General features: G+C 36.6%; 1 protein-coding gene across 2 annotated transcripts; it reads left to right on the top strand.

Moving 5' to 3' along the window:
* Positions 1-201: 201 nt before the first annotated feature.
* LOC137385577 (ubiquitin carboxyl-terminal hydrolase 7-like) lies at positions 202-24,599 on the top strand. 2 transcript variants are annotated; one of them, XM_068072063.1, is made up of 25 exons: positions 202-547; positions 2,638-2,754; positions 3,014-3,116; positions 3,229-3,327; positions 4,290-4,526; positions 6,927-7,035; positions 7,612-7,748; positions 7,845-7,980; positions 8,652-8,742; positions 8,832-8,914; positions 9,456-9,565; positions 9,853-10,006; positions 11,689-11,833; positions 12,610-12,679; positions 12,784-12,985; positions 13,080-13,187; positions 13,661-13,853; positions 16,301-16,523; positions 16,786-16,944; positions 17,684-17,804; positions 21,856-22,037; positions 22,126-22,294; positions 22,578-22,697; positions 23,656-23,755; positions 23,909-24,599. In XM_068072063.1, the coding sequence occupies exons 1-25, from the start codon at positions 460-462 to the stop codon at positions 24,010-24,012; spliced, it is 3,360 nt and encodes a 1,119-aa protein (XP_067928164.1). In that variant the 5' UTR covers positions 202-459; the 3' UTR covers positions 24,013-24,599. The 2 variants fall into 2 exon arrangements, with proteins under 2 accessions (XP_067928164.1, XP_067928163.1); XM_068072062.1 differs by having other exon boundaries at positions 16,786-16,953.
* Positions 24,600-24,752: the final 153 nt, after the last annotated feature.

Genomic DNA, 24,752 nt, shown 5'->3' with positions numbered 1-24,752 from the left:
CGCAATCTTAAAATTCGATTTTATTGCAGCTTGTATAGATATAATGGTTTGCAAATTAAATTATTAATTAAACTGAATTGTTTATTAAAAAATACTACTTATACAAATCATACTTATTAAAACGATTGCTTTATCTGATTGTTAGTAGTTGCATGCGCCATGTTTGGCTCAAATAATTGACGAAAAAGTGGAATCCACGGAAGAAGGATTGTTTCCGATTATGCTCTCACAATCGTCGTTGTTCGTGTAGCAAGTATAACTGTGGTTTGTAATAATATTAATGCTGCAGTGCTCCAAGAAATTGGAGCCCAAAGCTTCGCCATTGGTCGTATACCCAGCAGACCCGCAAAAACAGGTGCCGCCGTTGGTGGAGACGGTGGTGTTGGTAAAAAAAGTCAGCCACAAAGCCAGACAAGCAAACCGGTTTTAACGCCGTTAGTTGATAAGAGTAAGCATACTATGACAAATCAGTACGAAGTAAATCACTTGGATACCAATCCGTCACCCGATAACAATGGAACTCCTGGAGAACCAATGGAAACCAATGGTGGGCAAAAAATATTTCTGCTCGAATCTTCGGCCTTTTGCTCATCAACATTGCTATATCAGTAATGATGGTATTTAGCAGTTTGTAAATGAAGTCAATATGAAAATGCATTACATCATGTCTATTGCAATAAATCATGCTAACCAAAGGAAGCATCGCACCCGCCATAGGACTACTAGTCTCCTAAGTCCAGTTAAGTTCACTCACCTCATTCCCATCATTACAGCCAACATGCTTAGTAATTCATGTTTTTAAATTACTTTTAAAAGGATTTTTTTTTCGTTGGCTAATGCCTATTCATTTATCGACTTTTGAATCGATACAAATACTCTGCAACTGTACATGGTATCCTTCCCCAAATGTGTATGTGTAATAGAAATAGCTCTGAATGAAGATCTTACTATAAGGTAAGCCTATGAATAGTAAGCATGTAGTAGCAAAAACTGAACGATGTTAGCAACGTACTATGAAAGGTAAATAACAATTTGCTAGATCGAGGCATCTATTTTCATGGGCTATAATGAAATACATGGCAGCTGCATTGTAGTCTTGCCAGATTATCGATTGAGAGCAAACAACCTACAGCATTAGAGAAACTCAAAAAATATTAACATAACCATGAAAAACTGCCGAGGGATATTTGTACGTGTAGGTACACTGTAACTAGTGTTCAATTTGATAGAATTGCAATTACTAGTAGAAAGTCGTGAGTTTTAGTTGCTGTTAGATTAACTGATAAATAAAAAAATGTTGTAGTCAATGAAACAATGACATGCTATGAGTAATCCCCACAATGTATACTTAGAATTTTCTTCATCACAGCAGTTTTCAGCTGTCATAATGTCACAGCCATTATGAGAACAGAAACCAAATGTAGGATTCTAATAATTAATGGTAACTTATACACAATCTAGAGTGGTGTGTGAGAAAACTGGACTCCTTTGTTAGAAAACTAAAACTCACATTTATACCATTATCAATGTCAACAATCGCTATAAAATATCTATTAAATTAATTCTCATTTGCCCATCCTCATGTTTTCAAATAATTATGCAAACCAAATAGCTGTAAAATTATGTTTTTTAATAAATATGCATGTGTAAGTTCTGAACAATTTTTTAATGGTTGAAATTAGCAATCTATACAGAAATGATCACATTACATACATTTTATTAGCTTATTTCATGTATATGTCATGAAATAGGCTAATAAAAATGTATGTGATGCAATCATATCTGTATAGGTAGTTATCTTCGACCATGAACATTTTTTCAGAATTTAGGTCAAGTATATAATAATTCAAAAACATAGTTTTACAGTTTTTTGGCTTACATATTTGAAACCAGTACAAGATGAAGACCATATATAGTTTATGGTTATTGACTAAATTCACAATGAGTAACAATGTTGCAAATGAGAGTTTCAGTTTTTCAACAGTTGGGTCATTTAATTCGCGTACCACTGTGTCGTGCAAGTATTGGATTTCATTGCTGGAGTACTTACTAGAGCAGAGCGCTTTATTTTTAACAGGGCTATAAGTGTTCATTTTCAATTGTTTTTCATGGTAGTCCTGTCTAGACTGCATCAGTTAAAAAAGTAAAACTCAACACCTAACTTATACACGGTCAACTGATAACATACACTTTTATGCACTATTGTTTGCTATTATCTTTGATTGTAATCATACCTATGGGGAGCAGACTGAGCTGGTGACAAGTTGTTGTGAACTGATTCGACTTCCTTGAACTTTTCAACTGAGCGTAATATCTATTTGACAGCCGCCTCAATGCTCTCTTACTCGATAATCAGTTGTAGTTTTATATAGCTGGTAGACCCACAACAATTTTTTCATTTTGAAAATGAATTGAATAGATTTTCATCTTTTTTAAAGGCTAATCTGTTAATTCTAGCTTGTGTTCAGTTTCGTCTCACAGATACTTCTATATTTCATTTTGTCTTTTGTATTCATGCTCTGATGAACTAGTGAATACTGATTACACTTAAAATGTCTTACAAATTAAAGGTATTGGTTATGCTTGTAGTTAATAGTGCGTTACTAGCTTTTCTAACTCGCTTTCAAATGTTGGCAGAAACTGCTGATCTTGATGGAAAGACAGAATTGGAAATACAAGCAACAAATGTCAAGTTTGTTACTCCCATACAGGAGAGCGTAACTAATGGTGACACCATGCCACAGGATGCTATCGGTAATATCGCTTATCGTTGTTGACCAATTCTTTCATTAAAATATGCAAGTTAATTCATCCCAATTTGTATCAAGAGCGAACTAGCCTTATGTTTAGCCCAGTAAAATTTTAGACTTTGGCTTCATGATAGCTTTTCAAAAAGTCTCTATTTTCAAAAATACTATAGCTATTGACTTCAAATATCTATTGCTACATCATTTCTTCTGCAGCTGTTTGTGTTCCGTTTAAGATGCATATAATAGATTGCATGTTCTTGCAGACCCATGCAGGTCAGAAGCAACCTTTCAGTATCAGATACACAATGTAAGCCGAATGAAGGATCAGATGCTAAGCCCAGCCACTCCTGTTCGAAACCTTCCTTGGTGAGCTATGCTTTTCTTGCTGACCACACTTGATATTCATATCACATTTGGAAGCACACGCTGTGCAAGATGCTTTTGTTCAAATTGTTCTGAACATTCTTAATGATTTTAGGAAAATACTAGCTATGCAGCGAACAGCCCAAACTCCGGAACGAGTGTCAGCGAAGACACTCGGCTTCTTCTTGCAATGTAACGCGGAGTCAGATTCCTTGTAAGTTCTGGTGTCAAGCTTAACTTTGTGTTGTCTTGGAAGGTATTATTCATGTTGGCATTAGTCATTGTAGCTCTCCTCCAAGTTTCAGCTTTTATATACAGTATCTCAGACGCGAGCTTATTTTGATGCATCGACGTTATTCGGATATCATGTATCCATGTGTATCCCAATCAGGGCAAAATCTATCGTAACTCTCCTAAAATAGGAAGGGGTGCGCGATTAAAATCTGACCATCCTATGCGCACCTTATCATGCCTGTGTCATATTGCAGTGTCCCGTATCACATTTGTACACTATTTCATATGTGGCCTATTACAGTGTTCCATATCACATTTGTACACTATTCCATATGTGGCCTATTGCAGTGTCCCATATCTCATTTGTACTCTATTTAATAGGTGGCCTATTGTGGTGTCCTATATCATATGTGTACCCTATCCCATGCGTACTATATCACATGCGTACTATATCCCATGCGTACTATATCACATGTGTACTATATTCCATGCATACTATATCACATGCGTACTATATCCCATGCGTACTATATCCCATGTGTACTATATCTCATGCGTACTATATCCCATGCGTACTATATCCCATGTGTACTATATCTCATGCGTACTATATCCCATGCGTACTATATCCCATGCGTATTATATCACACGCGTACTATATCACACGCGTACTATATGGTCTTAAAAGTACCTATAGTTAAGCATAGCGAGTAAATTAGTGAAAATAGAGAGAAACAAGTATTGACTGATAAGGTGAAAAGTAGCAGTGAATTGAAAAATTTTGTCCAAGAAAAGAGGGTTATGAATCATGTATATTATTTTAGCTGACCTCTTTGTAAAGATTAGAAATTTAAGAAAACTACCAAAGCTACTAGCTGGCGATTTTTAAAGCTCGAGCTTCCCTCAACTGTAGATGGTGCTCAGGTTCATTCCCTTCTACAGGTCATGGTCATGTAACGCTTCTGCTGAGCTGCGAATGCTGAAACAAGTGCCTGCAGACGGAGACAGTGAGCCCTTTGTCAGGAGGATCCAGCATCTATTTTTTCACAAGGAGAATGATTGGGGCTTTAGCAACTTCATGTTTATCAATGAGATTCTTGACCCGAGCAAGGGTTATATTAAAGATGACAGTATTATCTTGGAGGTGTATGTTACTGCTGATGCACCACATGGAGTCAGGTGAGTTAGCAAAATCTTTGCACGTTGGTCGTATTTATTTGGTATCACTGTTTGTATATTTTGTTTTCCTTTTAAATACATGTTATAAGCTCTGCTTAACTTTCATATTTTAGTGGTGTTCTATCTCTCATATTTAAAGCAACATCAGTTTATGATTTTCCATTTATTATTTAAAATCTAGGGAAGTGCTTTAGTATCCTCTTGAAATTTATTTTAGTAAAATTTCCTTTGTTATTGCAAGAACTTATCTCTAAAATGCTTTACATTCCTCTTAGATATACAAGATCTGGCACCTCATTTTATGTACTTGCTCATGGTGGTAATGTTTTTCCTTGTTATTTGTCTGTAGGGAAAATTTGAAAAAGGCGAATTAATACTGTTAGTCTAAAAGCCAATCTATTCAAATAGGAGTCATAGTGTCAGAGTTCATACTTATCATCAGGGCTCATAATTTCAGGGCTCATAATATCAGGGCTCATAATATCAGTGTTCATAATATCAGGGCTCATAATATTAGTGTTCATAATATCAGTGTTCATAATATCAAGGTTCATAATATCAGTGTTCATAATATCAGGGCTCATAATATCAGTGTTCATAATATCAGCGTTCATAATATCAGGGCTCATAATTTCAGGGCTCATAACATCAGGGCTCATAATATCAGTGTTCATAATATCAGGGCTCTTAATATCAGTGTTCACAATATTAGTGTTCATAATATCAGTGTTCATAATATCAAGGTTCATAATATCAGTGTTCATAATATCAGGGCTCATAATATCAGTGTTCATAATATCAGTGTTCATAATATCAGCGTTCATAATATCAGCGTTCATAATATCAGCGTTCATAATATCAGCGTTCATAATATCAGAGCTCATAATATCAGAGCTCATAATATCAGTGTTCATAATATCAGTGTTCATAATATCAGGGCTCATAATATCAGTGTTCATAATATCAGTGCTCATAATATCAGTGATCATAATATCAGTGTTCAAAATATTAGTGCTCATAATATCAGTGTTCATAATATCAGTGTTCATAATATCAGAGCTCATAATATCAGTGTTCATAATATCAGTGTTCATAATATCAGTGTTCATAATATCAGTGTTCATAATATTAGTGCTCATACTATCAGTGCTCATAATATCAGTGATCATAATATCAGTGTTCAAAATATTAATGCTCATAATATCAGTGATCATAATATCAGTGTTCATAATAACAGGGCTTATAGCATCAGGGCTTATAGCATCAGGGCTTATAGTATCAGGGCTTATAGTATCACGGCTCATATTGTGTGTGAGCATGTTTTGTGTGGTCATATGGTCTGTGGTCATATTATCTGCGGTCATATTGTCTATGGCCACATTGTCTGTGGTCATATTGTCTGTGGTCATTATCTATGGTCACATTATCTGTGGTCATATTGTGCGTGATCATATTGTGCGTGATCATATTGCGCGTGGTCATATTGCGCGTGGTCATATTGCGCGTGGTCATATTGCGCGTGGTCATATTGCGCGTGGTCATATTGCGCGTAGTCATATTGCGCGTGGTCATATTGCGCGTGGTCATATTGCGTGTGGTCATATTGCTCATGGTCATATTGCGTGTGGTCGTATTGCGCGTGGTCGTATTGCGCGTGGTCGTATTGCGCGTGGTCATATTGCGCGTAGTCATATTGCTCGTAGTCATATTGCGCGTAGTCATATTGCGCGTAGTCATATTATCTGTGGTCATATTAGCTGTGGTCATATTAGCTGTGGTCATATTATCTGTGGTCATATTATCTGTGGTCATATTATCTGTGGTCATATTGTGCGTGGTCATATTGTGCGTGGTCATAGTGTGCGTGGTCATAGTGTGCGTGGTCATATTGTCTGTGATCATTTTGTCTGTGGTCATAATATCAGGGGTTAAGATTTGGTAGAGATACAGAAAGTTGTGCGACTGAAGATAATTAACAAAAATGATTAAAATCATGTTTCAAATGAAGATTTTGGAATAAAAATGGCCAATAAGTTTAGAACCCAGTCCAATTCTGCATTGTTGACTTTAATATATAAGAACAAGTAATGATTAGCTAAGCGTTTGTAAATGAATTGCCTTTGCTCAAAGGTGTATCAACTTTTCTTTTGTTGATGCTGGTTCTATTGTCCTTCTGTTGACGTTAATTTACACTCAGCATCAAGACGTTATATCTATAACATTTTGAATGTTGCCTCATGGTCATACTGTATTTATAGGCCTTTGTACAAAAATAGTCTCGTTAATTGGTTTATTGTGGCAGATAGCCTATTTGCACACCAGCGATACCATATTAAAAGTATATAAAAATTTTTTGATGCCATATGTGTTCCTTTTAATAATCTCGAATGTTAATTGCAGTTGGGACTCAAAAAAGCACACCGGTTATGTTGGACTCAAGAATCAAGGAGCCACCTGCTATATGAATTCTCTGCTACAGACTCTCTATTTCACAAACAAACTCAGAAGGGTACTCACGGATAGAGTTCCTACTTTGGGGCTCTTTGATACAACTTGCTCTTTTTCATGCTTATTTCAATTGCAACCTGTACTTGATATAATTTATATAATAATACTGGTATAATTTATATAATAATAGATATAATTTATATAATAATAGATATAATTTATATAATAATAGATGTAATTTATATAATAATACTGGTATAATTTTACCTATGCGTTTGATTGATTAATTGTACAGTTTTCATAACTTATTTTTAATAAGTTTAAATATGATCAAGTTTTAACTTGTCATTAAACTAAAATAATGAACCCAATATATGCAAATGCTTTGATGTAAACGTTTAAATGCAAATGTTTATGCAAATATGTCAAGCATTATAACACATGATAAGAGAGGTTTTCTTAAACTTATTACACGTCTTACTCAAACCTTTTGGTATGTGTTTTATTCTCACTGACTGGCGGTTGATTGTTTCACACATTATGTCTTATGGCAGTCCACGCAGTTTCCGAGTATTTGTTACACTTTCAGCCGCCTTCTGCTCTCTTTGTGTTCTCAACTTGCAGCCATGTATTCTAGGCTGTGTACCAGATGCCAGTCGAACATGACAATGACGAGGATACGATGAGTGTTGCCTTCGCTTTGCAACGAGTTTTCTATGATCTTCAATTTAATGACAAACCTGTTGGAACAAAACGTCTTACCAAATCCTTTGGGTGAGTATTGACACTTCGCGATAAAATGGTGGCAAGCAATCTTGTTTCTGACTGTAAAATACAAACTCATGTCATGGGTCTGTTTGGTCTGCGTAGGTGGGAAACATTGGATGTGTTTATGCAGCATGATGTGCAAGAGCTGTGCAGAGTGTTGTTGGACAACATGGAGAGTAAGATGAAGAAAACAGTGGTAGAGGGGACAATACCTCAGTTGTTTGAGGGTAAAATGCTGGTAGGTGTCACGTATGATTGTTTCCTTGCTGTTCTACTATTTGCTTTGTCAGAATTTTACTAAATAAATTTTTTTCCTAGTTAATTGTTTTTACCCTTTGAAGAATATTTTAAAAAACATTTCAATATATATTTTGTAAAAGTTGCAGTTGTCATTTGTCTTTCCTGTGTCACATTTCATACTGAATTCTCTGCTTGGTATTGGTTAATTATGATGTTTTACATGCTTTGGTATAGAAAACTTCTTTTGGGTTATAGGGTAAATAATCTGTTTAGCATTGAATTATATAGTACAAATGCAGAGGCAAAAATTGTGAATGATAGGTTTGTATTTCAACAAGACACGCCTAGTGGATGATGATAAGAACTATGAGTGCTACATAACGTCTCTCATAACGTCACACACAGCTTTCATTTTCGTAAAAGTTCGCTGCACTGCATAGCTTGTTTGAAATTTTCAACCATGTAGTAGTACTTTTACAGGGTCCATTTTTAAACTTCGGACCCATTCTTTCTTGTTGCATTCTGGAAAACATCAACGATTGAAATACAATGGTATGGAGAGTTGTAATATTGTTTTATGTATTACAATGCAAGCTGTGCTTTTGTTTGTAAACTAGTGCCAAGTGTACTATTGTGCATCCTTGTCTGCCAATGTATTATTGTATTTAGTCATACATAAAGTGCAAGTCTGTGGAGTACGTGTCAACCAGAGAGGAGACTTTCTATGATATACAATTGAATATCAAAGGCAAGAAGACAGGTGAGTTATAACCAGCAATTCCCATAACAGTTGGAGAGCATTGGATATGGTAGCTTCTCTTAAAGTGCATAAATTTGCTGTTTTTGCAGTTATAGAGTCGTTTGATGACTATATTGCCAAGGAAACCCTTGAAGGCGATAATAAATATGATGCAGGAGACCATGGTTTACAGGTGGGTATTGCGCTCTAGTATGTGTCATAATTGTTACAGTTAGCTAAAAGCATGGTCAAAGCAGGTTGGATTCTTCCAACTGGTAACAACATAACTCGCTCCTGCTTACTCCTGCCACGCCCCTCGCGAAAGTGCAAGTGGAGAATGATGAATATTATTGCTAACGGTGTAATATAGCTAACGGTGTAGTATTATTGCTAACTGTGTAGTAATATTATTGCTACCGGTGTAGTATTATTACTAATGGTGTAGTAATATAGCTAACGGTGTGGCATTATTACTAACGGTGTAGTATTATTGCTAACGGTGTAATATTATAGCTAATGGTGTAGTATTATAGCTAACGGTGTAGTATTATTGTAAACGCTGTAGTAGCATTGCTAATGGTGTAGTAGCATTGCTAACGGTGTAGTATTATTGTTAACGCTGTAGTAGTATTGCTAACGGTGTAGTATAATTGCTAATGGTATATGGTCAACTAAGGTGAACTAGTTGCAAGCCTCCACTGGTTAATAAGAGCGCGAAGCATAATAATTTTCAGGATGCCGAAAAAGGGGTTATATTCACCCAGTTTCCTCCAGTCTTGCATCTTCAGCTGATGAGGTTCCAATATGATCCACTAACGGATGCCAATGTCAAGATTAATGACAGGTATTTTCAACTTATAGCTATTGATGGAATTGGAACTTGTGAAATTTTATGAAATCTTGCTTTTGAATTTTGCAGTGTCACGCATGTTGATATAGTAGTTAGATGAGAGGATGCAGTTAAGCACTATAACACTGGGCTCAATTTGTAACGTTTACTAATGAGTTATATAGCTTTACTCTCGAACATGACATAAACTTTTATTTTGACACTGAAACCTTGAAGCACAAAGTATTATGTTGTTTGTAGTGTTGAATTAACTGAATTTTATCACTTTGCATTTCAAACAGGTTTGAGTTTTCTGAAGAGATAGACCTGAGTAAATACTTACAAAAGCCTGAGGCTACACCTGCCATCTACCGCCTGCATGCAGTACTTGTACACAGTGGTGACAATCATGGCGGACACTATGTTGGCTATATTGATCCCGTCGGAGATCGAAATGTAAGTCGGCCTTGCGCGTAGTACTCTCTTGTTTGGTGAAATTTAACGAATGGCTCTGGGCCATTCAGAGTGACGCAGAGGCCGAGGTTTGCACTGATGTGGGCATTTTTCAAGCCGTATTGCATCTCATTGGCTAATTCTATGGTGTCGAGCGAGTAATTTTATGTACTTTAGAAAGTTATTGGAAATGATAAACTTGTTAATATGTTAATTCCTTTTTGTAACTAACAAACAAAAAAATCTTTGAAAACATGCAATCACTGCAGGTTTTATTAAAAGCCCTGTGGGGTGATGATTTGATAATACAACCTATTAACACCATGTTGTTACACAGGGCCTTTTATGCAGAATCACCAAATATTTAGTCGTGTGAAGCACCAGTTTTCTTGTAACTGTCACATAAACGTACATGCGTATTTGATCATGACTCAAAAGACATCTACACTTTCGACCAGCACTTCGGTGACGTATAACAGGAATTGCTCGTTATTGTTTGCAAAATGTTAATCCATGTTCTTGTATGCTTCAACCACCACGATCTATTTTTGAAAAAGAGATTTGTCCGCAGTATGTGCAGAATATTTCTGTGGTTCGCACGGGCAATGATAACTTTTAGCAGAACTAGTGTGAGATTGGTCCTTAATTGACAAGCTCCAGCACGCCGCTAGCATTTTTTAAGTCTATAAATTCACTGAAAGAATGATGTTATTAGCAATTATCAAAGGAGATTCAAGTAGGGGTAGTCCTTTATCTGCTTCAACAATTATTTAGTTTTATTCAATAGAATTAATAATATATTTCAGGCATCAGTTTTTGCACAGGCATTTTATATGTAAGGTTGGAATGCTGTTTATTCATTGGTCCATCACAGAGTTCTTTTTAAACATCATCATATGATTGGTTGAAACCGTAGTTGTTTTTCGAGTTGTGGACAAATATGTATGAACATTTCAGCCAGTTACAAGAAACCCGATGCCTCAAATCACCTGAAATTTGGTGATTCTACAGAAACCAGTTACAATAAACCCGATGCTTCAAATCACCTGAAATTTGGTGATTCTACATATGCATACTTGGTGTGCAGCTACGAATGCATCAGCACAGTGCCCCTTTCGGGACACTTGTAGTCTAAAACATTGGCCTACCTAGCCACACTTCAACTCTTAGTTGTTGAGCCTAGTAACTGCACTTGGTTCATGAGAAAATGGCACACTGTTCAGTGAGGGCAACACTACTTCATTTCTTTTTAATTTTTATTTTATTTGAGATGTTAGCATAATTTTCAAGGGTTTTTAAGCATTGCGACATTAAGGACAATTTAACTCATTTGCTATGGAAAGCCTTTTAAACAGTTCACTTATATTGTTCATTCTTATGGTAGGCAGCCTTTACAACGGTTTGCCTTAGTACCTGTGCAAAAACTTTAGCTCTTACAGCAAAATTACTGAGTGTACATCAGCCAACAATTTTTCGGTCATTTTAATTCCATAAGAACAAGAAAAGAAATTCTGTAATGAAAGAGTTAAGGTACAAATTCTTTCCTTCCATTTTGTTTTTCATTGAAACTCTGCAGCTGTTGAATTTTAGTCCTTGCATCTAATGAGTGAGGGATAGGGAGGTGCTACTTTCACCCATCAGCCAGATGTAAATGTCTTTTTTATTCAATTATTTTTTACTTGTAGTGGTGTAAGTTTGACGATGATGTTGTGTCAAAATGTACGACGAAAGAAGCGATAGACAGAAATTTTGGTGGACATGATGACGACATATCAGCGAAGCACAGCACTAATGCATATATGCTTGTGTATGTTCGTGTTAGTGCATTGGGTAAGCAGTGGAATACATTAGTTGGTTACAAGAATGCTATAATTGTTTGTTCTAGTTACATATAACAAGATCCAGCTTTCTTAAAGATAGAAGTTTGACAGCAACGCTAGTCTTAGCTCTCAAGAACTTAATAATGTTATTGTTTCAGTTTGGTAAAGAAATAAAGCAAACATGTGTTCTTGTAGAGAGTCAGTGACTTTTGTGTGTAATATTTGCGGCCAACTTAGTAGATCACATTGTTGATATTGCTTTTAGTTGATGCCAATTATTCCATTCCTAGTTCTAATTCAATTCTAGCTGTTGATATTAGTGTTTAGTTCTATGCCCACAACATACTTTGTATGCTGGCAAACTTAGTACATTCTGTGTTATATTTGTTGATGCTAGTCTTATCTCATTTTGCATTGATCAAAAATGAAAAGTGATTGCGTTATTCTACTGTTAAAATCTCATCACAAAGCTAATGTTCACTACTTTAATATTGACGCTACATCTGCTTATTGTTTTGTTGAATTAATAAACATCTATTCTATGCCAACATCCTGTTGATCTCATTAGGCAATATTCTTACAGCTACCTGACAGCTTTCGGAGTATTATGTGGCCACTGCCAGCCTATAACTCACTAGTTGTAACAATAAACAGGTTGCGTTTGTACATGGTTGCATTTGCTTTTTTGCCGTTGTATTATTGTTGGATACACTGATTGTAAGTTATTGATACATTATTCTTGGCTGAGAGCTGTTCGTGGTCATACTGATATTTAAACATTTACAGATGACGTTCTGAAGCCTATAGAACAAACAGATATCCCCAACACATTGATTGAGAGGGTTGAACAGGAGAAGTAAGTATCACAATATCAAGCAACTCATTTGGGTTGTTCTTTTGGGTTCACTCCTCCTTGAAGAAAAGACCGAATAAAGGCTAATAGTTAACTCATTTTTACAGGACTGAGGAGGCACAGAAAAGAAAGGATCGCAGCGAAGCTCATCTCTACATGTATATAAATGTTTTATTAGAGGATGTATTCTACAGTCATCACGGTCATGACCTGTTTGATCATGAAAAGTCACAAGATTTTATTCGTCGATTTAAAATAAGGAAAGCTGATACTGTATCACAAGTTATACAGACGTTCGCAGATTCTTTAGTAAGTACTTTTATCTTGGCTGTATGCAGCTTGGCATCCTTATTTCACCGAGTTCCCTCATAGCTCGTAAAAAACTATGTGTGTGTATTTACAGAACCAACGGCCGAGTGCGCTGAGAATATGGCCATTCCAGTATAGACAGAACCAAACATTTAGGCCAACCATGTTAGAAACTCCCTCATCAGAGTTTGGTCTGAAGACTGTGAGTGATTGGCTTGTCCCTGTGTATCACTTTAGGACTGTTTGTTTGATATATGCTTACAAGAGAGCATACCTAGTTTGATGGCGAGTGAACAGGCAGCTGGCCATTGTTCACCCTGAATAACTGGTAAAGAAAAGAATAGTTTTAGTCCAATTCTTTCAGCTATGGCAACTCAACTAAATTTATTTTATTCAACATTTCTGTTACTAGTTTACCTTTTACTGAGGTCAGAAAACTGTAAGTTGTTTGTTGCGTGGTTTCACATTTTGATCTGTCCTTTTCACTAAAGCAAAAATCTATATAGATTATATTAAAGGTTTCATGTCAAGATTTCTTTTTTGAAAGCCTAAAATAATTAGCCTAGGTAGAGGTCTTTCTGTTTATATGATTGCATTTTCAATTTTTCTTGGTAAGACATTCTTTCTATATTTAGATTGTGTTATGGTTTTTATTCTTACTACTCGTTGCTTTAGATACACGAAGCAGCCGACTCGGACTCTCCCTGGTTTATCTTTCTGGAAGCCCTCTCACCAGACAGTAAGCTTGAGGCCTTGCCTCACTTTGACAGAACCGGCCATGTCTGTCTCTTTATCAAAAGATATGATCCAAAGTCGGAGACACTGAGTTACTGTGGTCACTGTTGCTTCCAGATTACCATCTCTCTAAGTAAGATTCTGATCCAGTTGTTTAATGCTTTAAGCCTCACTCTAGTACTGATACAGTTGTTGTCTCCCTTTGGTAGTTCAACTCTCACTCTAGTACTGATTCAGTTGTCTCCCTTTGGTAGTTCAACACTCACTCTAGTACTGATTCAGTTGTTGTCTCCCTTTGGTAGTTCAACTCTCACTCTAGCACTGATTCAGTTGTTGCCTCCCTTTGGTAGTTCAACACTCACTCTAGTACTGGTACAGTTGTTGTCTCTCTTTGGTAGTTCAACTCTCACTTTAGTACTGATTCAGTTGTTGTCTCTCTTTGGTAGTTCAACTTTCACTCTAGTACTAATTCAGTTGTTGTCTCTCTTTGGTAGTTCAACTCTCACTCTAGTACTGATTCAGTTGTTGCCTCCCTTTGGTAGTTCAACACTCACTCTAGTACTGGTACAGTTGTTGTCTCTCTTTGGTAGTTCAACTCTCACTCTAGTACTGATTCAGTTGTTGTCTCTCTTTGGTAGTTCAACACTCACTCTAGTACTGATTCAGTTGTTGTCTCTCTTTGGTAGTTCAACTCTCACTCTAGTACTGATTCAGTTGTTGTCTCTCTTTGGTAGTTCAACTCTCACTCTAGTACTGATTCAGTTGTTGTCTCTGTTTGGTAGTTCAACACTCACTCTAGTACTGATTCAGTTGTTGCCTTTCTTTGGTAGTTCAACTCTCACTCTAGTACTGATTCAGTTGTTGTCTCTCTGTGGTAGTTCAACTCTCACTTTAGTACTGATTCAGTTGTTGCCTCTCTTTGGTAGTTCAACTCTCACTCTAGTACTGATTCAGTTGTTGTCTCTCTTTGGTAGTTCAACTCTCACTCTAGTACTGGTTCAGTTGTTGTCTCTCTTTGGTAGTTCAACTCTCACTCTAGTACTGATTCAGTTGTTGTCTCTCTTTGGTAGTTCAACTCTCACTCTAGTACTGGTTCAGTTGTTGTCTCTCTTTGGTAGTTCAACTCTCACTCTAGTACTGATTCAGCTGTTGTCTCCCTTTGGTAGTTCAACTCTCACTCTAGTACTGATTCAGTTGTTGCCTCTCTTTGGTAGTTCAACTCTCACTCTAGTACTGATTCAGTTGTTGTCTCTGTTTGGTAGTTCAACATTCACTCTAGTACTGATTCAGTTGTTTCCTCTTTCTGCTGGTTCTCTGTCCCTAAAAGCTTTTCCGGTAAGTGGAGTCACATGGCTCTTAAGGCATGTATACAGTGCGACTTCTTAGAATTATTTTTGTATGAGAAGTACGCTTTTGAAAAAATCAGAAAAATAATCTCGTGTACATAATAGAATATTTAAAATCTAAAAACTAACCGCATTGTCTAGAATCACCAAGAACATAGCATTGACTGGTTAGAGAGAGAGGGAGAGGACATGTAGTTTCTTATATTTGATGTCATTGCACAACCAGTGTATTTATATCTGTAGAATTGATCAATAGTTTATGAGAAGTCACAGTCTTGTACTCAATAGCTAGTAGTGATTGCACTAAATTGTCAATAGTAAATATAAATGAAGCTAGTTTTTTGGTCAATGGAAAAAACTTTCAGCTAAACACCGATCAACCAGCGACATGCCATTTCAGTGCTTCACCTAAAATAGACAAATTTTTGAATCGTTATTGCCAGTGTAAGCAAGCCTTTAGATATGCTATCTCATATTCAGTCAAATATTAATCACCCTATACAGTCGTATATTTTGACTTACCGTAAAACTTGAGCAAATATTAGAGCCATATTATGTTAGAGCTTAAATATAACGCCAGTAACAAAAAAACATCATTAATAATCACTAGTATGCCGACAGTCCCATGCGCCGTGAGAGATAATCACCTGTAGTAACTATGTGTATAATTATTCCACTATGCAACAAGGTGATTGAATGGCGCAATTGGTAGCGCGATTGGCTGCGAATTGGAATAATTGGGTTCAATTCCTGTATGAAACAACATTTATTCTGAACGCTCTTAGCGCGCTTCAGATTGCCGGACACGGCCTTTATAATAGTAATTATTACTTTATTAAGTTAGCAATTTCGCATATAATTTATTGCTTTACATAGGTTTATGTAATAAATTTGCTTTAATGCCATATACGAAGTATTTATTATTAGGTTTTTTAATTGTACGAATTAAATAGAATACAGTGTGTTCTTGTCGGAATATGTCTGTCACCATCCAATGGTCTCAATATACAAAGAAGATCACAAAGCAGGTTAATTTTGAATGTCACTCTTTGTCGGAACTAGCTTGCATAATGTACAGCTTGCAAGTTGTGTTACAGTACCATTGTGCTCCATTAGTAGCATACTAAGCTTAGACACAACTTTCAATTACCATTTTCTTTGTTTAAGAAAACTTTGCTAGGTTTAAGGATACAACTATTGCTTGTGGATTATAGAGGAGCCTCATTATTTTCAGATGACATGATGCCCATCCTCGCCAAAGTAGCTGGGTTCCCAGAAGGTACGAAACTGCTCATGTATGAGGAAGTCAAACCCAACCTCATAGATAAGATCGAGTTCACCGATGGTCTGCTCGAGAAGGAGCTGGATGAACTAATGGACGGCGACATTCTCATTGTGCAAAGAGAGGAGCCGGTCGAAATAGAGTACAAAAAACCTACCCCAAAAGAATACTCAAGGTCATTGCCATCAAGTTCATAACTATTTCAATTGTATTTGTAGTTGAAAATTCCAAACATTGGATATTCAAGCGGTGGACCTATTTTTTTAGTGTCAATAAAAGTTATGGCTCAGCATTAGTTTTTACTTTGGAAGAATTTGACAATCACTATTCTTTTTTTAGGCAGGAAGGAAGCTTGTTTCCTTTCGGTGGATCTGTATAACTTGCCTTGACTAGCAGTTGCTGTGAATACCTTCAACTCTATTGTCTTTATCTTGCAGAGAACTATATTACCAAGTAGAAGTTGTCTTCTGTGACAAGAACGATCCGTTAGACAATGGTTTTGCACTCAGCCTGTCTCTCAAGAATAACTACAATGTTATAGCTACAAAGGTGGCTGAGCATCTTGGTACTGACCCCTACTTGTTGCAGTTTTTCAGGTACATTGGGTAGGTTGGAGACTTTCTTTACGGGTGCTGTGGGCCTCATTGCAGGTGTCTTGTTTGAACACCTAGGTATTTTTTCGAGCATCCTCTAGCCCAGAGATGTCAAACTCAATTGTATAAGGAGCCAAAATTCAAAGCGCAGTTTAGATCGCGGGCCGAACAGGGTAAACATTTATTGAACACACGAAAACTAAATGTTTTTGGAACGTAAATATGGATAAAAACAGACACAAGTATCACTCTGAAACAAAATTCAGGTTAAATTGACACGATAAGTATTCAGCAAGACAGTTGAAGCATTGCATTATGGGATATGTAGTTTTTTGAAGTATTATGTTATCAGCGCTTCATATCGATGGGCCATGAATAGCAATAATGTAAAATGATCTTGCGGGCCAGATCTGATTACAAGGTGGGCCGGATGTGGCCCGCGGGCCGTGAGTTTGACACATGTGCTTTAGCCTATGTATATCAATACTAGTGTGTGTTCCAGGAGAATCCTTTTTCAAGTTAGTTTTCATTCGAAAAACATTTAGGGATGGATTTAAATTGTGGTACAACACAGTTCAAAGCGTTTACATCTATTGTTGATGAACATCTTCGTTGTTGATAAAATAACAAGAATAGGGTTGGTTATTTTATTCATTCTTCTAGACTCAGCTGTATTTACTCTTGCGCATAGCAGACTTTCATTGTTTCACTTTCATGATTGCTGAAGTTGGTATGATTCAAGGTATAAGGAAGGGATAGGTCATGCTATCAGATGTACCTATGAGGGTCAGCTGAAGGACCTTATTCCTCCTACCAGAACAGCGAACAACACTCGTCAGCAGAGGAAACTCTACTACCAAAAGGTGCAGTTTGTCGGCCAAGTCTAAAAATTATGCGAGCAATCATTTTCACTAAGTTACCATAAGATGTTAGGTCGTATTCCCTTGAGCCCAATTCTCACCCCGCTGTAAGGATCTGCGGTGGTGCAGCCAGCGGCTGCCAGTGGTTACTGAGAACCAGCAGTCCAGCGGGAGCCGGCAGCAATTTTTTTGTCGGTGGTGCCATTCGGCAAAGCTCAGCGAGTTGGACTTTTTAACGGTCCTCGGCATAGGTTGCAGGATGCCGCCGGTAGTGAAAACCATACACTGACGGCCTACCTAGAATGCATTGTGCATACGATTTTGGCGTGCATTTTTCCAATCATTGCACGAACGTGCTTTCCTCTTTCCCCGGAGTTTTGTTATATCTCAACTCCACGTGTAAAAGGTACCATTGCCTAGGAGCAGACAATTTCCCTATTGCTTGATCACAGCCAGTACCGCAGGCACTGAGAGCATACAGCTTCACTGCCAGCTGTTCAGGGTGGAGGGAGAACTGGGCTCAAGTTATAATATTGTGTTGGGTCATATTCTCTAAGTTATAATATGGTGTTAGGTTATATTCCCTTAGTTATAATATGGTGTTAGGTTATATTCTCTAAGTTATAATATGGTGTTAGGTTATATTCCCTAAGTTATAATATGGTGTTAGGTCATATTCTCTAAGTTATAATATGGTGTTAGGTCATATTCTCTAAGTTATAATATGGTGTTAGGTTATATTCCCTTAGTTATAATATGGTGTTAGGTTATATTCCCAAAGTTATAATATGGTGTTAGGTTATATTCCCTAAGTTATAATATGGTGTTAGGTCATATTCCCTAAGTTATAATATGGTGTTAGGTCATATTCTCTAAGTTATAATATGGTGTTAGGTTATATTCCTTAAGTTATAATATGGTATTAGGTTATATTCTCTAAGTTATAATATGGTGTTAGGTTATATTCCTTAAGTTATAATATGGTGTTAGGTTATATTCCTTAAGTTATAATATGGTGTTAGGTCATATTTTAAAGTTATAATATGGTGTTAGGTCATATTCCCTTAGTTATAATATGGTGTTAGGTCATATTCTCTAAGTTATAATATGGTGTTAGGTCATATTCCCTAAGTTATAATATGTTGTTGGGTCATATTCTCTAAGTTATAATATGGTGTTAGGTTATATTCCCTAAGTTATTATATGGTGTTAGGTTATATTCCCTAAGTTATAATATGGTGTTAGGTCATATTCTCTAAGTTATAATATGGTGTTAGGTAATATTCCCTTAGTTATAATATGGTGTTAGGTTATATTCCCTAAGTTATAATATGGTATTACGTTATATTCCCTTAGTTATAATATGGTGTTAGGTCATATTTCCTTAGTTATAAGGTGGTGTTAGGTTATATTCTTTAAGTTATAATATGTTGTTAGGTAATAGTGCTCTGCCTATTAATAATCATACAGATAGTAGATAGAGTTCTCTAGACAGTAATCACACTCGATCACTGTTTAATGATGTGGTTGCGTCAAATTTGAGTTGATCTTAAAAGAAAGCATTTTTTTTTCTCTATCAGTTGATATGTTGTTTGTTGTGTTACGCGATCTCATTGTCAAAATATTTGAAGATTAAAATCGGAAAAACCTGGTCGCGGTTAAAACGCTCAGGCCACAAAAACGTGCCCAGACTTCCCAAAATGATGTCACGCGTTATACAACCTGTCTCTATCTCTCGTATTCACATCGGCTATTTGCGATAAAAGTCTAGTCCTATGCAGCTCTATTGGCATATATCTTATTTTGTATTTGCTCATATTGGCTAGAATAAAATTTTAAATCCAGCTACAGATGCATTATTATGAATGTTTCAAAGGCCTCAAATAACAAAAATTGAAAATTTGTTCTACTCACTTTCTCCAAATGTTGTGTAAACATTTGGGTACCGACTAACAATTCTACCGGTCTACGGTAATTCTGTCAAGCTAACTATGTAGAATAAGGTCTTTGTGTCAGCACAGTTCTGCCGCTACCCATACTAACGATATACAGCCTCCCATAAGTCCATCCATATACCATATCCAATTCACTACAATATTCTGCAAATCATGTTTTGCATTATCTTCAACAATATTATTTTATTATATAATTTTTACAAGCAAAAATATTTTCATTTCGGCATAAAGCTTTTATTAAAAATATTCATTAAGTCGTGGCCACTCACATAGTTTTAGCTGATACAGTAAGACAAATTCATCTACTGCAACAAACTCGAACAAAACATCATGGTTTATGCAGCACACATTCAAGTCTCTCTTTCCCCTTTATGGCAGTTTCCACACTGACAAAGCTGCTTCGGCTGGTGGGACGACATAAACATTCTGTAATCGGTAAAACAAATGCAATAAATATATGTCATTCATAGATATGTCATTCTAAAGCGTATCTATTGAAAGCTTCCAAATTGGGAGTTAAATAGATTGCGAGTGTAATTTTAAAAACGAATAAACGTTTAACAAAGGCACAAGTACGCCAAGCCAACGATTCGAAGCTTTGGTTCTGGAAATTGAAGATTTGCATTGATCAATCGATTTTCTTCACTTTCTACAAGTGAAAAGTGAACATCTAATGTCAAATCATAAATCTAATTTATTAGATAAAGCTGCCACAGAAAATTTGAAGCAAATGTAGCTAGGTGAACTGATAAAAAATATAAAATGATGATTAGTGATAGCAAAAAGTTATAATTTTATTAATTAGTACATGTATTAATGAGTACTAAAATACATGTATTACCTTTAGTATATTCATCAATCTAAGCCATTGTATAGCGAGATGCTAAAGATTAAAAAGAAGCCGTCAAGAACTCACTGTACATACGTATCTCGCACGCGCAGGAAATTACATGTTAGTCTCAAACAGGGAAATATAATCTGAATGTAAACTCAACAGGAAACTCTATAGGAGTCTCAAAGTAAAAGATAAATTTACCTCCATTCTCCGAGCTTCCTCCGTAGAACTTTAACTACCTGATGCCAAAAAAACTCGGAGTCACCTTCGCAGTAACTTTGCAGCAATTTTACAATTACACGTATGTTGTTTGCCAATAAAACGTGTCGATCGAGTAATTCATTAAAGTGACGATGTTAATTAATTTAGTTAATATCGATGTCCATGCGATTTAATAATAGAGTAAAATGCCTAAATTTGAGATCACAAACAACGCGTTTTAAGAGTGATAACATTTATTACGGCCTATATAAAAATTTCGCGCTGATGATTGGCTAAGGAAGCGACCTCATATTTATCGCTCGTGGTTTCTTTTCAGATATATTGCTTGTGACGTCATGAAAGAAGCACCCACTGGAACGTGAGCTTTTTAAAAGAGGGCCTCATTCAAACGCATATATCTCTGGACAGGGTTGGTCTACAAAGACAAAAACGGCATCAAATTGTAGCTGATGTTTTAGCCTTTTACGGGTCTTAATTTCATTAAATCGAATTTTTTGACGCAACCACATCTTTAATTTCTTAGAGTCAAATAAAAGCATCTTGGTTAACTTTTAAATTTTGACACCCGACAATTTCACAGAACAGCAGCTCACCCAAAAGTGCTTTGCATACTAAAAACTAAGATCCTTGCATACAATTTAATGACAAATGGGCATCATAAAAGCATTTTCTGAGATGTTCCAAAGCATTTTCTGAGATGTTCCAAAGCATTTTCTGAGATGTTCCAATATCCTTTACCATTTATTTACATGTGATTTTTATGTTTTAATACTTTTTAGAACAAAATATTTTTCGTATGCGTAGCTGTTTGATTTTAACGGTGATTTACGTTTAGAATTATATTACAATTAATTGATGGATCAATTAGTGATTTACAATTATATTACTAGTCATTCTAATACTGAACTATGTATAATGGTCGAATAGGTATTTATGCTTGTAGGATTCTGCACGAAGTGGTCCTAAGCTGCTAGCGGTAGTCCAAATGTATGTTAAAATATACACTTGGGGCTATGAAATTCAATTGTGTTTGATTTTTCAGTTGTCGATTCCCATCACAGAGCTAGAGAACAAGCGACAGTTCAAATGTACATGGGTGTCTCAGAGGGGCAAGGAGGAACGAGAGCTCGTTCTACATCCCAACAAGACCGGAACTGTGCAGGAATTGCTTGATGAGGCTCGCAGGCATGTCGACCTCAACCCTGCTGGCTCTGGCAGGCTAAGGTGGGTGTCAACAGGAACTCGGGTTTTCTACATTAGTATTATATTGCTGAAAAATCCAATGTTGACGATTGCCATTTGTGTTGTTTAGGTTGCTGGAGGTGGCCAGCTCTAGAATTCAGTACATTTACTCGGATGATGCTCCCATCGATAGCATAATGATGTCAGGCAATAAGTATCTTCGTTTAGAAGAGATTCCATTGGAAGAAACGAGTTTGAGCGATTCCGAGATGCTTGTACCTGTCGCACATTTTCACCAAGTAGGATTTGACTCAAAATATTGTATTCATTTGCACCTCTGTTTAGTCAGTAATATTTATGTGATTGTTTCAGCTTTTCTGTTGAAAAGTCTGATTTGCGCTGCAAATAAATAGTTTGTTCATTTAAGGCTAGTGGCTTTGTGAACAGACGGCCGAATCAATTTTCTCCTTTTTCTATCTTGTTACAGAATTATTTAGAGAATTATTGAGAGCGCTTACGTATATAAATGTGTAAGATGTTGTCCTCTCTTGTCAACTAGATTTTCACATTTTTTTGCAACAGGATATCTATCCATTGTTCGGCTTTCCATTTCTAATCCGCATTGTGGATGGGGAGCTGTTCAGCTCACTGCGGGAGAGGATACGGAAGAAACTGGATGTGCCAGAGAAGGACTATGAGAAGGTAAGTAGGAGTCTGCAAATGACCCTGCTAGTCCATGTTTCTAGACTCACATAGGCCTGCTTCGTAGTCATCGGTTAATAGTTTAGACTTGCAACTAGTGAATATCTGCTGATTCTTAGATGCAGGTTATTCAACTTGATAAAAGGAAAAGCAGTGGTTGGTGTTAAGGAAATACCAAGTGTTTTGGATGGCCTTGTTTACTTTATTAACTGGTGTACTGCTGACTCACTGACTGTATTAACTGCTGGTGTATTGCTGACTCATTGACAGTATTAACTGCTGGTGTACTGCTGACTCATTGACAGTAACAACTGCTGGTGTACTGCTGACTCACTGACTGTATTAACTGCTGGTGTAGTGCTGACTCACTGACTATTACTTGCTGGTGTGCTGCTGACTCACTGACTATTAACTGCTGGTGTAGTGCTGACTCACTGACTATTAACTGCTGGTATACTGCTGACTCACTGACTGTATTACTTGCTGGTGTGTTGCTGACTCTCTGACTGTATTAACTGCTGGTGTAGTGCTGACTCACTGACTGTATTAACTGCTGGTGTAGTGCTGACTCACTGACTGTATTAACTGCTGGTATACTGCTGACTCACTGACTGTATTACTTGCTGGTGTACTGCTGACTCACTGACTGTATTAACTGCTGGTGTAGTGCTGACTCACTGACTGTATTACTTGCTGGTGTACTGCTGACTCACTGACTGTATTAACTGCTGGTGTAGTGCTGACTCACTGTCTGTATTAACTGCTGGTGTACTGCTGACTCACTGACTGTATTAACTGCTGGTGTACTGCTGACTCACTGTCTGTACTGTTGCCATTGTAAGTCGGTAGGGGTTTTGGGTTTTTTGTTTTACTCCATAAATGTAGATTAATTGTCCCTTGCCCATGATCTGTCTGTCTATAACTTTACGCATAATGCCATTATTCTTATTTATTCTAGTATAAGTTTTGTATCGTAACTGATGGGAGAAAGATGTACATTGACAATGTAGAAGATTCCATTGTACGACTCAGCGGTTTCAAATCAACTTCATCAGTAGGTGAGAGTTTTTACCATTTTTCAAGTTTGATCGTACCATTTGATAAAGCATTAAAGAGCTGTCACTCTTGCCTCCAGCGTGTACTACCAGTCAGTGACCATGATTTATATTTGTATATCTAATCTAATATTATGCATATACTTTATGTTGAAGGATCACGAATGAACCGGCCTTACCTCGGATTAGACCATGTAAATAAAGCTCCAAAAAGGGTTCGTCCGAGTTACCTGGAAAAGGCCATCAAGATACACAACTGAATGGCGACTTACTAGACACGCATAACTGACCATTGCTATAGCAGGGTCCCATTCACTGCATCTCTAAGTCTTCATACACTCCTTGAACGACTCCCAATTGTGCCAGTATTCGCTATTTCGTTCAGCGTCGGTTTCCACTAGCGCTAATTTACTGACACGTGGGGAGAATTAGTTATCACTCATTTTTTTCAATATGCTAATTCTAGCTCTGCATGTCGATTTAGGGAATTATTCAAGTCTTTTTGGCCTTCAACTGGTAAGATTGTTGTGAAGATGACTTATTCTTTATTTGCTAAGAGTAATGAGCATGAAATTAAGTGCGTTGTTGCACTCTAGTAGTAGAGTTTCGTTCAATCTAAAATGTTCATTGTGCTCGCCTTATGTTCTTTTGCCAAAACTAGTCTTGACGGATTATTTCTGCTAATAAATTGTGGAACTCTTGTGAAAACTGAAATAGATGTTGAAGTTGTTGCGCATTGTTAAAACTTCTCAATTTATTTGCTGTTCTGTTATTGATGTATTACTCTTACAGTTCATGTTTGTCATGGTCTTTAGGTTTTAATCAATTTATAACGCTTGTAAATATACGTAGCTACGAAAGGAGTAGATGATATCCAAAAGATATCTCAGCTAATAAATCTTGAAGGGCCACGTTATAGGTTTCAAAAGATGTATAATGTTTAGAAGTATTCATGCTTGTTGAAGCGTATTCACCAAAGGATATGACCTTTCAAATGTAT

Source organism: Watersipora subatra, chromosome 1 (genome assembly GCF_963576615.1).
Source record: "Watersipora subatra chromosome 1, tzWatSuba1.1, whole genome shotgun sequence".
Lineage (NCBI taxonomy): Eukaryota > Metazoa > Bryozoa > Gymnolaemata > Cheilostomatida > Watersiporidae > Watersipora > Watersipora subatra.
This window is presented reverse-complemented; position numbering and strand designations above follow the sequence as displayed.

Coding starts and splice junctions, on each gene's coding strand:
- LOC137385577 (XM_068072062.1), top strand. CDS start 460: ATGACAAATCAGTACGAAGTAAATCACTTGGATACCAATCCGTCACCC. Junction 7,981..8,651: donor TGTTTGAGGGTAAAATGCTG/GTAGGTGTCACG, acceptor TATTGTATTTAG/TCATACATAAAGTGCAAGTC. Junction 11,834..12,609: donor TGTTCGTGTTAGTGCATTGG/GTAAGCAGTGGA, acceptor AAACATTTACAG/ATGACGTTCTGAAGCCTATA.